This window comes from Lineus longissimus, chromosome 9 (assembly GCF_910592395.1).
Source record: "Lineus longissimus chromosome 9, tnLinLong1.2, whole genome shotgun sequence".
Lineage (NCBI taxonomy): Eukaryota > Metazoa > Nemertea > Pilidiophora > Heteronemertea > Lineidae > Lineus > Lineus longissimus.
In genome coordinates, this window is record NC_088316.1 from 10,334,706 (window position 1) to 10,349,952 (window position 15,247).

The 15,247-nt window shown below is 40.5% G+C and overlaps 2 protein-coding genes across 9 annotated transcripts in view; one reads left to right on the forward strand and one right to left on the reverse strand.

Moving 5' to 3' along the window:
- Window positions 1–15,247, forward strand: part of LOC135493187 (4-hydroxybenzoate polyprenyltransferase, mitochondrial-like) — a 46,537-nt gene that overhangs the window by 22,162 nt on the left and 9,128 nt on the right. For all 4 annotated transcript variants that reach the window (XM_064780240.1, XM_064780241.1, XM_064780239.1 and 1 more), the window contains 2 exons: window positions 12,349–12,470; window positions 13,398–13,483. In XM_064780240.1, the coding sequence (XP_064636310.1) occupies window positions 12,349–12,470; window positions 13,398–13,483 (208 nt within the window). The remainder of the gene's footprint in view (window positions 1–12,348; window positions 12,471–13,397; window positions 13,484–15,247) is intronic.
- LOC135493188 (NEDD4-binding protein 2-like 1) lies at window positions 253–11,480 on the reverse strand. 5 transcript variants are annotated; one of them, XM_064780247.1, is made up of 5 exons: window positions 11,252–11,480; window positions 10,684–11,011; window positions 3,896–4,100; window positions 2,765–2,841; window positions 253–2,342 (listed from the first exon to the last, which is right to left on the reverse strand). In XM_064780247.1, the coding sequence occupies exons 1-5, from the start codon at window positions 11,340–11,342 to the stop codon at window positions 2,201–2,203; spliced, it is 843 nt and encodes a 280-aa protein (XP_064636317.1). In that variant the 5' UTR covers window positions 11,343–11,480; the 3' UTR covers window positions 253–2,200. The 5 variants fall into 5 exon arrangements, with proteins under 5 accessions (XP_064636317.1, XP_064636314.1, XP_064636318.1 ...); XM_064780244.1 differs by having other exon boundaries at window positions 10,684–11,480; XM_064780248.1 differs by lacking the exons at window positions 10,684–11,011; window positions 11,252–11,480 and adding an exon at window positions 7,719–7,888.

Genomic DNA, 15,247 nt, shown 5'->3' on the forward strand with positions numbered 1-15,247 from the left:
ATATATACAGCTTTACCAATGTCAGAATCACTGACTCCATAGCCTCCCCTTTGACACAGGTGAGCAAATGGTCCCTGGACCATTTCATTTATCAGTCCATCTAATAAATTGTGTGCTCTCGACCGATGTCACATAAAATTGACATGTCTCCACTACATATATATAGCAGAGCTTGATTAGGATAATGACAGTTTCGATGCTTTCTATGTCTGTGTGTATCATATTTGTTTGGACATCTAGTTTAACTTTAAGTCCCTAACAAATGTGACCCGTCACAGCAAAACCAGGCGCATGTCGCACAGAAGATGAGCCTAAATAACACCAGGAGATAATGGAAGATATTGATGTGCTCATTTCACAAAAGGCAGACAATAGAGAAATGAATAAACAGTCCGTCTCAACCTGCCAAGCTCAGAGCGACATGTGCCTGGTTTTGCTGTGACGGGTCACAAATGTGTGTGCGATTGATGTTGCGTTCATCTGTAGTTTCCACAATTGACGTTAATGTTATGGGGGAAAAGGGACTAGTGGTAGAAATAAGTTGGAGTCCTGTAGGTTCTGTTCACTTCTTCTAATTCAATAAACTTTCATGAAAGCAAATTCATTGACAGTTACAATTACAAATACAGATTGGAAGTCCAAATATGTGTGTTCACAGTCTAATACTAATCATAAAACCATTGTTTAAAGGATAGCTCCTGGAATAAATCGCTATAGCGATAATCGGGAAAACTAACGCACCTGCATATTTCGTATATCATTATTATTCCAATATAGGACTGTATATCGCTCAAAAATTTGCGTTTGTACCAATAAAGGTGTTTTAAATCCACTAAACACAGAGTTCATGGAGGGCGCCATTTTCTCACTTTTTTCGCGATCTCTCCTCCAAAACCGGAGAATCGTGACGTCACGTGTGCAATTCACATTGTCAGTATTGTCACAATAGCAGTCAGCCGATTGATATTTTGAGATCGTGTTATTGTATTGTTATCAAGGGGGCTTCAGATGATGAAAGCTACGTTGACAGCAGTGACACTTCGATGAGCAGCGGGAGTTATGAAGATTTGGATGTAGGGGGAAATGTTGGTGTACAGGGCTACCAGTTTGAGCCGGAATATGAAGAGGGGGAGCTTGAGTCATTGACGGCAATGACACTATGGCTCAAGCTATTGAAGATGCAGCTGGACCCGATGTTGATGGCCAAACTGGACTATGCACCGAGGCATTTTGCATTCAAGCAATCCATATATTACGCGAATGTCCAAATAAAACGAAATTAGAATGATTTAATTGCGTGAAATCTTGAGACATGCGAGAGAGATCGCGAAGAAACGGATATTGACATGGATTCACACACTGCGCACGCGCGAAAAGCGGTGACAAGCCCACAATATGCACGATCGGTGCTTCGGAATTTCAGCCAATCACTGCCATTGCACACACCGCGTCATCACCGAGGGAAATTTGACTCAAAATGGCGCTGTCCATGTCAGTAAAATAGGGACTATTAATATCAATTTTTCTCCCTGAACTATTATATTTCTTCCACTTTCAAAAGGTTTGTGGTAAAGAGGAATACTCATTTAATATATTTCCATTGGTTTCGTTCAAAAAGGCTGCCAACGATTTATTCCAGGAGCTATCCTTTAAATGTAAATCCTGACCAAGCTGTGTTAAGTCATATCAGAAGGTACAAGTAAAATTGGAGAATGATTGTGTTTAGAAATATAGAATAATGAACAATATACATATCTTCCAAATCGTCAAAGATTTGCACCATAAAAGACTCCTGCTGTTTTAATATCAAATTCGCTCCTGTGAATTGCGTGCTGTCTACAAAAGACATGATTAAATAACAGTATAGATGAAATTACAAAATGAAGTCACTAAAGACGAAACCATATAAAAGTATAGATGAAATTGCAAAATGAAGTAACATGAAATTCAATAATTGAACATAATTCTTCACACTATTCTATAGTCAAAATAGCTATATTGTGCACATAAAATCATCAAAATGAAAGTCAATTTTATGATTCATATTATCTTTTTCGAGGCAGATGGAAATAGTTGCGTCTTCAGAATATGGCCAGAAGCCCAGTATAAATGTCAAACGCAGTTCAAATCATTTCATTGTTCTAAAATTCAGTTTATATTCAGTGTCATGTGATAACAAAATTTACTCCATAAAATTTCCTCAACACCGACCGTATGCCCCTCGAACTGCTTTTGCTTTTGGCTTGCCACGTGAGTGACGAATTTGGTCCACCGTCACTTTGTGCTCATATCGCTCAATCATACTTTTAATGGTCGCCTCTGGAACATCATGACTGTTGCGCCTAAAAATAACAATCATATACATTTTTTTAATTCATTGAAAAATTTACGATGTAATGATGTTAAAATAACTGATTGGAAGACAGCCTATCTTAACATCATCAGTAAATACCCATGAATGCATGGAATGTAATCTTGTCTGGCAGTGTACTCACGGCTGTAATCTTTTAGCCGAATTAATTCAGTCAGAACACCAAAGAACACTATCTCGGTAAGAAATTTGCATTCTGTTTACAATATTATTTCACAACCATATTTTCCTAGGTCAGAAACATCCCACATTTGCTCTTGGTCAACAAACCACAGTGGTAAAATCCTGTAAAAAGAATCAGTATTGTATCAATTTAACATTTAGCCTTGATTTCTATTCACTTGGTGGAATTGAAACTGAAAGAATATACAAAAGTATTAACGATAAACCTACCGTGCAAGTTCACCAAGTTCAAATTTCCAAGGGGTGTTCGGTTCGAAGATTTCTACCTTGTAACCATGTTCAATTCCCTGATAAAAAAGTGAAATTTATCAAGATGCATTTCAAAAGGATGATACATCTCATTGACACCAGTGGTCGATTTTTAAGCACTCTGCTAATGGGCGATTTTGGTCAGTACAAACTGAAAATTATCACTGCGATGAGTGGTGAATGATCTCCCAGGTGACTTTCAGCATCCGTCGTCGTTGTCGTCGTCCGTATTAGCAAGGCACGTTGTGTAAAGTACTGGAGCTATCAACATGAAACCTGGTGTAGAGTAGAACCTCTCTTAAGGACACCCTTGGGACAGACAAGTGCTGTCCTTAATAGAGAGGTGTCCTGATTAGAGAGGTCAAATTGAATGGAAACAACCAATTTGGGACCAAAACTAAAGTCCTCAATAGAGAGGTTGTCCTTAATAGAGAGGTGTCTGCTACGAGAGGTTTTAGCGTATATGTTCCCCAACAGGGCTTTCCAACTTCTCCTCAGAGTGGGTCGTCGCTGATGGACTCATGAGTGGAGATAGTGCCGCGAAAAAAGTTTGACTACCCCTAACTCACTTTTTGAGATTGATTTGTATGCATTATTTAGCTCTAATATGGAAGAATTTGAGGCTGCAACAGACGTTTTTATACTCATTTGCCATGTGTTTGGTGGTTAAAATGTGATTTGGGAGTCAAAAAAAATAAAATAAATTAAAAAAATTCTCTACTTATCCCAGCAGCCTCTTGGCCCCTGGGGCAGCCTGTCATCCCCTGGGATAGCCTGTCATCCCCTGGGATAGCCTGTCAGTTTTCTGGTGCCCCCTGGTTCAGCCTGTCACCCCGTAGTTGGAATGCCCTGTCCTATAAAATGACACCAGAGACCAAATTTCGGTCCGGGTCCGGTTCGATTCCTGATTTTGCTGCTAGGTGGCTAAAACTGAAAACAAAAAGTGCTATATCTTCCTTACTAAGGGCCTCCTCGATCATCACCAAATATCACCTTGCCTATTATTGCTGCTGAGGTAATAAATTTAGTCACATCTTCAAACAACTGGTCCCCTCCCTCTGTCCAACCTATAAGTAATCCTATCGTACTTACTTGTATGACATATGGCTTCATTTCCCAGGTTTGAGTGTTAGTATTATCGATGATGATGGGGTTGACACCACCCTTCATTTTTTCTAGAGCACGCTTTTGATTCCATTGATGTGCATCTCCTATCTTCTCTTTTCTGAATAGGTAACGGCCATTTTTGGTGAAGTAATCATCCGTAGAGAGAATCACACCACTAAACTTGAGCTGGCTGAAACACAATTTGTAAATGAATATGATCCTTTTTAGCATATTGGGGAACCAGGAAAAAGCTTATGATTTGATGTCAAAGTATTAGTCTTGGAATGTTGCTTTTACCCTGGCTGACACATTGCAAACAGCACTGCCATTGTTAATGATAAAACCCATAAATCTGATGCGCTTGACTAAAATGCTTGGAAAACCACTGGAAAGTCAATCATGAGTCAAGATGAAGTCGAAGGGAGGAACTAGCAACATGTGGCGTTTTTTATTCCTCGGGCAGTAAACGGTGCGTCAATTGGCACGTTTCAATTAGAATTTGCTTTTCAAAAAATTGGTGTTGTACATTTCCTCAATGTCAAAGTCACAATGAAGTTGGCATGTTATGCTGTACTCTTAAGCCCGCAGCACACTAGCCGCCAACTTCGGCGTTCACAGGCGTTTTTTGCCGCAAGAGTCCTGAACGCCTGAAAAATCCCTAGTCTGCTACAAACGGCGTCGGCGAACGCGACTTGCTGCAACTAAACGCCAAATATCTAACATGTTTGATTTTTGACGCGTGTCGTCGCCTTTGAACGCAAGAAGAAGCCAGGTGTGCTACGGATGGCCGCCTGACTTGGCGTCGGCGGCGAGGCTATGGCCAATCAGCTGGCGTCTTGATGTCACATGATTTGAAAATGGCAGCCTAAAGTGGCGGAAAAGGCGCTACTGGATGCCAATTCTGGGCAGGTGTGCTCTGACCGGGATCCACTGGCTGCCAACTATGGCGTCGAGAGGCGTTGGCCGAACGTTTCTTGTCGCCAAAGTTGGCGGCTAGTGTGCTACGGGCTTTAGAAATAACGTTTTTTAGGTTTCGAAGAACTTAGGGTTTTTTTAGCGAGCACAAATTTACTGCCTGTTTTTCTTGAGCGAAAAAATCTTTATTTCCAAGAGTCAGATAGTAGTTGTTACTATTAGATAGAAATGAGGAAGAGGAAATGACGTCAGAGGGCGACACTTCCTTGGGCATAAGTAGCAAGGTAGTCTTAACTTCCCAAAAAGTAATCAATATAAACTCGTCGTGGCTGCTATTGTTGAATTTGTATTGAATATATTTACGTTGACTGTTTTGCGCTAACTCCCTTACATGATGATGAGCCTTTTGGTTATCCATTTTTGCATTGCCTTTTTAAGACTGTTTTTTTACAGTTTGATCACTGCTGGTGATTGGATTCTCGCAATGATTTCTTGGAAATAGAACCCAATCTCAGGTGGCTTTTTAGCTCAGCTGACGAAGGTCAACAGAGCTGGTTAAATAAAGATTCAGAATGGCGTCTGTCCCTCCACCATGACCGACAGAAGAACTATCATCAGCTTACAGGGGTGGCACAAGTCACCATCTTCAGAATTAGAGGCGGGCATAACAGGATGCAGTGCCACCTATTCGACAAATACAAACTAGGAGACACCGACCAATGCTCTTGCGATATGGGACCGATGACCCATGTCCTATCGTACTGCCCTCTGCACAAAGCCCACAGACAAGATATCTGGCCAAATGGTGCTACATGCAGGATCAACTGTATGGAGACTTGGTGGAATTGCAGAGGACGACCAAGTACATCCGACGAACAGAATTGACTGTATGAGGTGAGCGTCAAGAAGAAGAAGAACTGGAAATTGCATGTACATGTATACACTGTAGGTCTAAAATGAAAAATAAAAGAGGTTGAAAATAATTGAAGTTGAGATACATTCTCAACTTCCTTGGCAAAAAAGATTCCTCGAAACGAATCCTGGCGGAAATCCTGCTGATTAATGGAACATAATGGATTAGTGGATTAATAGATTAGTGGACCAAAGAAGAACAGTGGCAATGTAATGATTTTTCAAGTGTTTTTTCGCCCCAAATAAATACAAATGAACCGTAGAGATTTTTCAGGGAAATGAGCATTCATGATCAACAGAGCAAGATTTGTTGTTGTTTTTGTTTGGTTGTTGCTATGAAAATCCTGCCCATCGCCGCTGTAACTGCTCCTACTATTTTACCAGTCAAACTCGACTGGTAAATGTAAAAGCTTTACATCTTGAAATCAATTCCAATGCCTGTTCCTGGTCTCAGTGAGTCTATGTTTGTTCATGTCTGCTCTCAACATGATCAAATGAGAATGGATACTATACACCTTGCCTTGATGCATCACTGTGCACTTACAAGGAAATAGATAAAGTTGAACCACATGTAAATACAATGTATATGTGAATGGACAGCATTCCCCTTTGAAGGTTTTCAGAATCTCAAAAAATTATTCATAAAATCTCGGCCAGGTGTAGATTTGTGTTGGTCGTAAAACCTTATAGGCCAATGTCATCCATTAAAAATGAAATTCAATTGGAAAATCTATAATTGCACAAATACTCACACAATTTAAATTTCAATATTGTCGTTGTGTAGATAGATGTACAAATACTATGAAATATTAAGTTTCAGCAAATTCATATGCATGATAATTGCACTACGGCAATGTGTATAACTGCGTTTCTATTTAACTGGACCACCAGTAATTACGAACGGCGTACCCCTTGAAGGTTTTTTAAATGCTCAAAAGCCTTTATGTCTAAATGGGTACCTTGCTAGTGTTGTCTTCCCACTGCCAGGGCAGCCCCGCATCATGATCAGCAACTTGTCACCTTTGTCCAGATGCTGTCTCACCGTCTGTACTTGTGTCTCGTCTGCTGGCATTTCCCCAGTTGCTCCTGGGGCTCGTTCACAGCCAGTGTGTTTTCTTTGGGGACCCCTGCGATCTTCTAGGCTAGTTTTCTGAAATTGCCTATTTAGCTGCACATCTTCATTCTCTTCACTCGAGCGTTGCGATCTGTGTGGTTCATGACGACGCCGATCTGCTTGCGTTGTTGGCTTTCTGGTTACATCAGAATTGAAGCCACGGGGGACAGACATATGTGTAGATTTTGGCTGCTTATTGTAGCTGGAAGATGGTGATTTTCTGCCACGCTGGTTTGTTCTGTGTCCTTGTTCGTGCCCGTGCGCAGTTGCACCTCTATGATAAGCTGGTTTTGGCCGAACAGATGGCTGCTGGAAGCCTGGGAAAGGTGCTGACTTACCAGTCGAATTTCCCGGTACAAATTCTACTGCATCCACTGACAACTCAGATTTGTTACTTTTGACAACATCCACAGCTTTGTCTGCTCCATACTTATCCCTGATTTCCACTTTATCTTGCCTTTTATCCATGCTGCATTAATTTGTTATCCTCTGGTCCTTTGTATTTGCTATCTGCAGCAACTCCATAGCGTCCTCTCCTTGCTTTTAGAGTTGCATGTTGCTAGGGTCAGTGTTTAAACAGGCATACCATATACAAACAGATCGATAGCACTGCTTTTTTATGGAATTATTTCCCGATAATATCACTGCACCATGACCATTATAATGATATCAATTTTGTGGATATTTTCTATGCATGCATGTCATGTGAACCAGCCGAGTGAATATGACAGACTATGAAGTGTTTATACTATCTACTTGTATGTAGGTCGTGCTATAATATATGTCGATGTCATTTTTTTAAAAATTCCTGATCAATGGCCCTATCAATGAAATTGCACAAATGACAGTGCAGATGTTTTAACTCACACGGGTAAACTTATATCACGTCTTGGCCGAACTTGCGTCTGTCGTCCGCTATCCGGTTTCATCTTTGTCTGTCAACAATGGTGGCACGTTTGCTCACCGCTATTTCTAGAAAGTTGAAACTTTGGTGTGTGGATGTTTTATGACAGCATGACTAGACGTACAAAAGATCATCACGATTTAACCTACTTTCTGTTTGGGTTCTAGATGGCCATCTCCACCCTGGAGAATCGTTCCCCAGACTGTCGAGAATCATGTGGGCCTTTTCAATAAAGCTGGAAAAACTGTGTTTTGGAGTCTTTCAACGTAATGTTGTTGTGTTCATCTGGTTTAAGGTTCTTCAAGCATGATTTGCATCAAATATATAGAAATGCACCACCGGTTTGTCCTATGGATAGCCAACAAATTGGAAAATATGCATGGATTCATTTTGTGCATGGATTCAATTTAGTTGGAAATTTAGTCATATTGCCCATATACCAACTAGATGGACACAGTATATTCTAGAAAATTTACCAATGAGCGCACATTGTGGCTGTTTTTTCTTCTGAGGCAGCCATTCTCCCCAGGCCTCAAGTAGCACTATCCAGGGCAGGCTGCTGGGTAAGTGGGAAGGCGTGATAAGATTTTTGGCAGTCTGGGGAATTGATTCTCCAGGATGATATCTCAGGCACGCTGATAGCAAGACTCATGAAATTTTTACTGAGGGTACTTTTGATGTGACTACATGAAATAATTTCCCGGGTTTTTGATTTGACCTACTTCTCTAGGTCACAGAGGTCAAAATCGAACATTTTACCAAAGGAGGTAAGTTTTGTCACTATTTTTAGCTCAGCTGACAAAGTCAGCGGAGCTAGTCAAATAGCTATTCGATTGGTGTCCGTCCTTCCATCCATCCAGCCATCTGTAGACAAAGTTGGGCATTTTGTAATCATACAACCGAGGCACTTCAAATCTAGTCTTGCTTATAAACACCGCAGAAAATGTTGCTTACGGAAAAAAATTTGGGCGATTCGACTCAAATTCAGCTCCCCAGGGGGCAAAATGCGTAAATGAAAAAACAATTTTTTGACGCTCTATTCCAGCAGATAAAAGCTTGAAATAAAGTTGAAAAGGTCTTCATGATACAGAAGTTTTGATATAAAATAGATTAGTGTCGATTTATATCACCAGTTGGCGGTAGTGAGCAAAACTGTTGTTTGACCCCGGATGACCCCGCTTTAAATTTCCCGCCGAGGTTACCTGGAGAACTATCATCAAGAAAATGGCGGCGACCTTTTTATTTCTACCGGAGCGATGATTTGTAAGTGACAAATTTTCTTTTTTAAGCCTTTACGGTAATGTATTTTGGTACGAAACTTCACACGTTTATAGAAAAGATCAACGAGAATGTGTTCAAATGCCCTCATAACGATGAGTTCAACGGAATTTGGTCAAAACAACCTTCGAATGGAGTCAACTTTCTTTGCAAAATTGAAGCGACGACTTCATCATTATTTATCGTAATTTATGCAGATCTGAGTCCAGCTGATGGGTGATGTTCTGATTTGTGTTCAAACTATTGGAAACTTCGGAAATTAGTTCTATTAATTCTACTATTCTGCAGGAGTATATTATAGCCATTGATGTTGACAGCTAAAAGCACGAAAACTTTGTTGTTGATCGTCGGGGCGGATTGATATGTGGTTGTGCGTCCAAGGCGATTAGGTCATTCAGTTAGTTTGAGAAAGATCATGATTGTTGTGTTATCATAACCGGAAAATAAGTTGAAGTTATTATTAGTACTACGATTCTTACATGAGTAAAAAGTAGACGTTTTAAGCAACACAATAATGTTACTCCCGTAAAAAAACTGTCAATTCTCCTTACCACAGAAGTTACAGTGTTAAGTTATGCAGGGGCTTAATCAATTACCTGCACTCCCTGTGGGGTGAATAACATTACCTTTTGAACAGCTGGCTGTAGGGGGATGATTGGAACAGCCGGTAACCTGCTGAACCCAGGTTAATGTTTTTTTCAATCCACGATTGCAGGTCACCTGATTTTCGAGATTTCGCGGGAAATGAAATTGTAAACAAACGCATGTGTGCAGTTCAAATGTAAACCAAAATGTATTTTTGGTACTTTTGGTATTGACATTGCCTCATCATCTCTATCGGACCAATTGATATACTTTTATATGCACGCATACATCACGCCATTTCAGGGTCCGAGTCTGTGGACAATTGGTTTGATTAATTTGTCTCTTCGATATTGCTCCTTTATTGCATTAGATTTTCATCGCAATTCAATCTATTCAAGATGTAGCCAATTTGAACCTGCTGCGCCAAGGATAGATCGACTCACTAGGGATAGGCAGTAGAGCACAATGTCATGACCCTTTGTATTGTAAATTCCAACCACCTGCAGGACAGGTCAATTTCTCTCAATAAAATTAATTTTGTTGACTCCTGTAATCTTTACCTTATTAAAAAAAAGACAGTGGTGTTAGTCCCAAACTGGTCATTTCTATTTATTTTGACCTCTGTTAAATCAGGATACCTCTCGATTACAGACAGCATTTTGTATCCTTGTGCTGTGCAACCCAGCCTGGACATACCACAGTTGTCCATGGAGAAGTCTCATCCTCTCTGACACTTCTTTTCTGTAAAGCTACCGATACAACATACTGAACTAGGGATATATTCCGTTGCCTCCTGTAATATTTACATACCATGGCTGATTAGTTCAATCATATTTCATCCAGCTGGCAGCTCTGCATTGGAAATTTTAGTGGTATAACGTGTTCTCTTGACCTTCAAACAGTAGTATAAAGCCGATATTTACTACTTTACACCCTCAGTCCTATGTTATTAGGTCATCCAGCTGAGCGCCAGGCCCTTGGGCCTCTTGTTCTTCAAGTTTGATATGAAGAACTATACCGTATACCGCATATCATACACACTGTACGATAGGAAGAAAATCTAACCTTGCTAGTGTTGATTTGCCACTGCCAGGGCAGCCCCGCATCATGATCAGCACCTTGTCACCTTTGTCCAGATGCTGTCTCACTGTCTGTAATTGGCAGTAGTTTGCTGATAATTCCTGGGATCTCAAGTTTCTTTTTTCTCTCTGCTGACAACTTGAAGTCTCCTGGGCTGATTTGGATGAAGATGTTGGTCCTCGTTCACTGCGATGGCATTTCTTGGCTAATTTTGAAAACAGTCCACTGCTCTCCTTTGTATCATGTCCTGGTCCCTGACCCCTGAGTTGAGCTATCTTTTCATCACTGTGATAAAACTCTTGCTGTTGGAAGCCTGGCATATCAGCAATTGAAAAAAAATTATATGGATCTGGCGGTGACCCCAAGGGTGGTCCAGTTACGCCACCTGGAATTATTTTTGGAGCGAAAAAGGCTGGCATCTTCCATTGCAGATCACTTGAATTTAACAAGTTGAGCTTGGGTAGTGGGAATATGCCACGAGGTGCTGACAAATCAGAATGTTGACAAATTGCTCTCCGCAATTCTTCAACATCGGCTGACAATTTGGGTTCACTTTTGACATCATCACCATCATTCATCAACACCACAGCTTTGTCTGCTCCAGACTCGTCCCTGGGGGGTACTTTGTCTTGACGTCTATCCATGTTGTCGGTCACAATGAAATAGTATATCCTTATATAATGTCCTTCGGCATCTGCAACAAGCTCCCAGAGTGTCCGCTCCGTTTAGAATTGATTGTTGTTTGAGTCAGTGTTACATAGGCATACCTCATATGAAACAAAGTGATTGCACCCATTCTCTGTGGTGGATTCCGAGCAAAACAATATCCCTGTGCAATCACGGTCAAATATATTTTTTGATGGATATCATCTAAATGTCATACGAACCATCAGTGCTCTGATTTTGATTCGACAAAATATGATGCATTGTTTACAATGTATCGTCATATTTCTATATCATCATAACAGTTCTACTGTCAGCACGATTGCCCAATTGACAATCCAAATATCCTGACTTATACTCAAGCATCAACATTAATTTTTCGATGACAGAATGCATAGGCCTACTGTTTTGCTTATTGCAGAATTGATGCCCTGGTCTTAGTATCCAAAGCCAAAGGGCATCGATCTTGTTGCACAAAATGTTCAATCTATTCACTGCAAAATTTACATGTTCCCCCTAGCCATGGTAGGTTTTGGCAGTGATTTTTATGGTAGATGTACATATTTAGTATAGATGAACGCTGTGACGTTGTTATCAACTTCAAATTTGAGCTGTAACCAGTTTTCTACACCATATTGTTATTTCAGGATTTTGATGAAAGACACTTTGTGTTTGAGGGAGCTGTCTGTCAGACATGAATGTTGGGACACAAGTTCAAAATGTTATTATCATGATGATGTTGTAATTGCATTGTATATATATATCATTTAATTCTATCTCTTGCCTTTATTTAACAGATATCACCTATCCTGAAGTCGATCCTTATCTGCCTGCTCTTGTTCTTTGAGCAAAAGGCATCAGCTGTTTTCAGATGTAACCATTCTGCTTCTCCAACTTTGTGAAAATAATCAAAAAGGCATTCGTGCTGCTCTTCTCCAGGCTGACAGGCCTCTAAAGGATCATTGACAGCCTCTGCTGATATTTCAGGTTGCAAGAACCAGAGACCGTCCCCTTGCATGTGGACAGATCACCAGATTTCAGGCACTTGTCTTTCTGGGTGGGCAGCTCTCCTTGGCGTTGATGGTCCTGCTTCAGCTCAACATGTACAGGTAATGATGCATTTCTCCCTCTCTCCCCAAGAAATCGAGGTGCTCTTATCTTCTGAAGTTTGGAATCAATAAATAACACATTTTTGGTGAGCAAGATAAGGTCAATTACATGCACATGTTTGCGAAGGTCATGGCTTTGCCTAAAGTGCCAAGATCGTGCGGCTGCAACCTAAACTTTTAAAGATATTTTAGTTCCTCCAGACGACACTAGGTGTTCTCAGCTACTCGAATGTGTTGGTTTTTCTGGCCTGGGTCGTCCAAATTGAATATTTTTTTCGACTGAGAGGGTGGGGTGGGATCTGCCACCCCTCATTTTAGGTGAATAATGGTGAAAATTGGCCAAAAATAGTCCCCCTTAAAAATTTGTAGAAAATAATCCCAATATGCCCCTACTTATTACTGTTGTTTTATTAAAACTAGCGGTAAAGACGAAGGTTTAGAAGAATTTTGTTGAGTTTATCTCAGTTATATCCTTGGCACTGAAAGAGTTAAACACGTTAATCATTAGTCACAGCTTACTACGACCAGTGACCTGGGATCATCATCTGGGCCCGACTGTCTGTTGCAGGTACCTGCGATTTAAATCCTTCGTTTGCTGAGGACTGTCGCTCATTTGTGGGAGACCATGTGATGAGTGCTCTGATCACGATTGCAGATTGCCACAATTTAAATCTCTCCACTGCTTGGCAGTTAAGAATCGTTCTTGCTGTGACCTGCTATGAAGTCAAATCTGGCAATGACAAATTTTACGCTCAGACAAGTTACTTTTTCATCCCAACTTTTAAATTTGCTTGCATCTGCCGAGGAAACAGGAAAATCAATGGAATCCGTCATGGGTTTATGGAGCTCAATAGTGGTGATGCAAACACATGAGGGTCGGGATGGTGTCTGGGGCACTTCATAAATGTTCAAAATCTTTCTCTTCAGTATTATTCTTGGTGCAAGCTCGTTGGGTCTCGTGATTGTCTACCCATTGATGAAGAGGCTGACCTATTGGCCTCAGTTAGTTCTGGGTGAGTATATGATTTGACATGGCTGCAAAATACTCTCACTCATGTGAAGAGGTTTATGATGAAATGAGCCCTCGGAGCCATATTGGGTTAGGTTAATCTTTGTAAATTTTGACTTGGGTGTATTAAAAATGAATGGAGAAATGTTATATCTTTCAGTGCAATACTGGTACTGTACAGATTGACATTATGTAAATGCATGAAATTTCATGAAACATCATCTATGAGATTTGTGGGCAATTTAAAGACCTTCCCTGCCATTGCTCTGAGGGGCTCAAATAATGTAGGGTTGCTTGCCAAATTCAATGTTATGGACATATCGAAGTATTGTAGAGGACTTATATGTCTGGTTCACAATTACCATCTTGGTCTGAATTTTCATAATGTGAGTTTGAGTCTTCTCATTAATTCAGTGGGCCTGAGGAGTAAATAGGTTATTCGAGGAGCCTGTACTGACAAATAAATTCCGTCAATAAAAAAAATTCTTGTCCTCGTCATTGATATCTATACAGCCTTGCATCCATACAAAGTCGCTAAGCGTCACATGTCTCGTCATAATTGATTTAAAGGCGAGAATGAAGTTCTGTGCTTTTGATGTAATTCGCCTGAGCCGTGATGCAAGTGATGCGGTCCTTGTATTCAAGATTATATTACCAGTAGGAGAGCCATCGATGAAGTCATAGCCTGTGTCATAACATCACTCCCATTGTCATGATGGCATCTTTATATCATTTGGAAAAATGAGTATGACACATTTGAACATTTGAACTTGTTCACAACACATAAAGTTGTTTCAATAAATTGTCTTGTGAGAGAGAATAGAATGGATTGTCCAAAATGGGAAGTGACGTTACTGTGTACATAAACTCCCTCTGTTGTGGGTCATGGATGTTATGTATGCACCTCCTTTACATATCCTTCGCACCAACTCTGTTTTGATGGGTAGCATATCGAGAACATTAGTATCTTTGGAATCTCTTAACACCTTTGATGCCCAATGATGTAAATCTACGTCTTTAACGCCCAACTGTTTGCTGCCCACTGACGTAGATCTACGTCGTTGGACAGGGGTCCCATCAACTGTGACAGTCGTCTTTTTGAAACCATTATGATATAAACTACATGAGTTCCACCTGATTAGCTAACCCTGAACCAAAGGAATTTCCTTAGGGATCACGTCCAAAGTCTGCACGCGATATTCGCCGGCGAAATTCACTCTACAGTATTTCGCCTGCGAAATCTGTCCGAAAATCGACCGGCGAATGTGAGGCGATAATATGAAATTGCCGGTATGTCAGATGCGAAATTCGCCCACAATCGCGCCTATTCTTCAATTTCGCCCCAAAAATCGCTCCAGGCGATAATGGAGCGATTTTACAAAATTGGTGGCTCTTGCATGCTTGTCCGATTTTCGGAACGATTTCTCAACGACTTTCGCTTACGTTTATGGCCACAAAATTTTATTTTGATGACTTTATACCCGACTTTGTGTGTTGTGTACAAAAGAATCTATTCAACAACGTTGGTTTCATCATCGGGTGATTTTGATAGCTTCCCGAAAAAAAGACGATTTTTTCACCTTTGCTAGGGAAAGACATTTACAGTGGTTGCAGAAATACTGTAGTTGCTGAAGGGTTTAGTATGTAGTTTCAGCTTAGACTAGAGACTATATTTTGAAATCCTGCTTGTCGCTTAACACATTCGAATTATGACCCGGATGAAAATATTTATCAAATTCTTGCAATGGCTGTTAATGGAATTTGGACA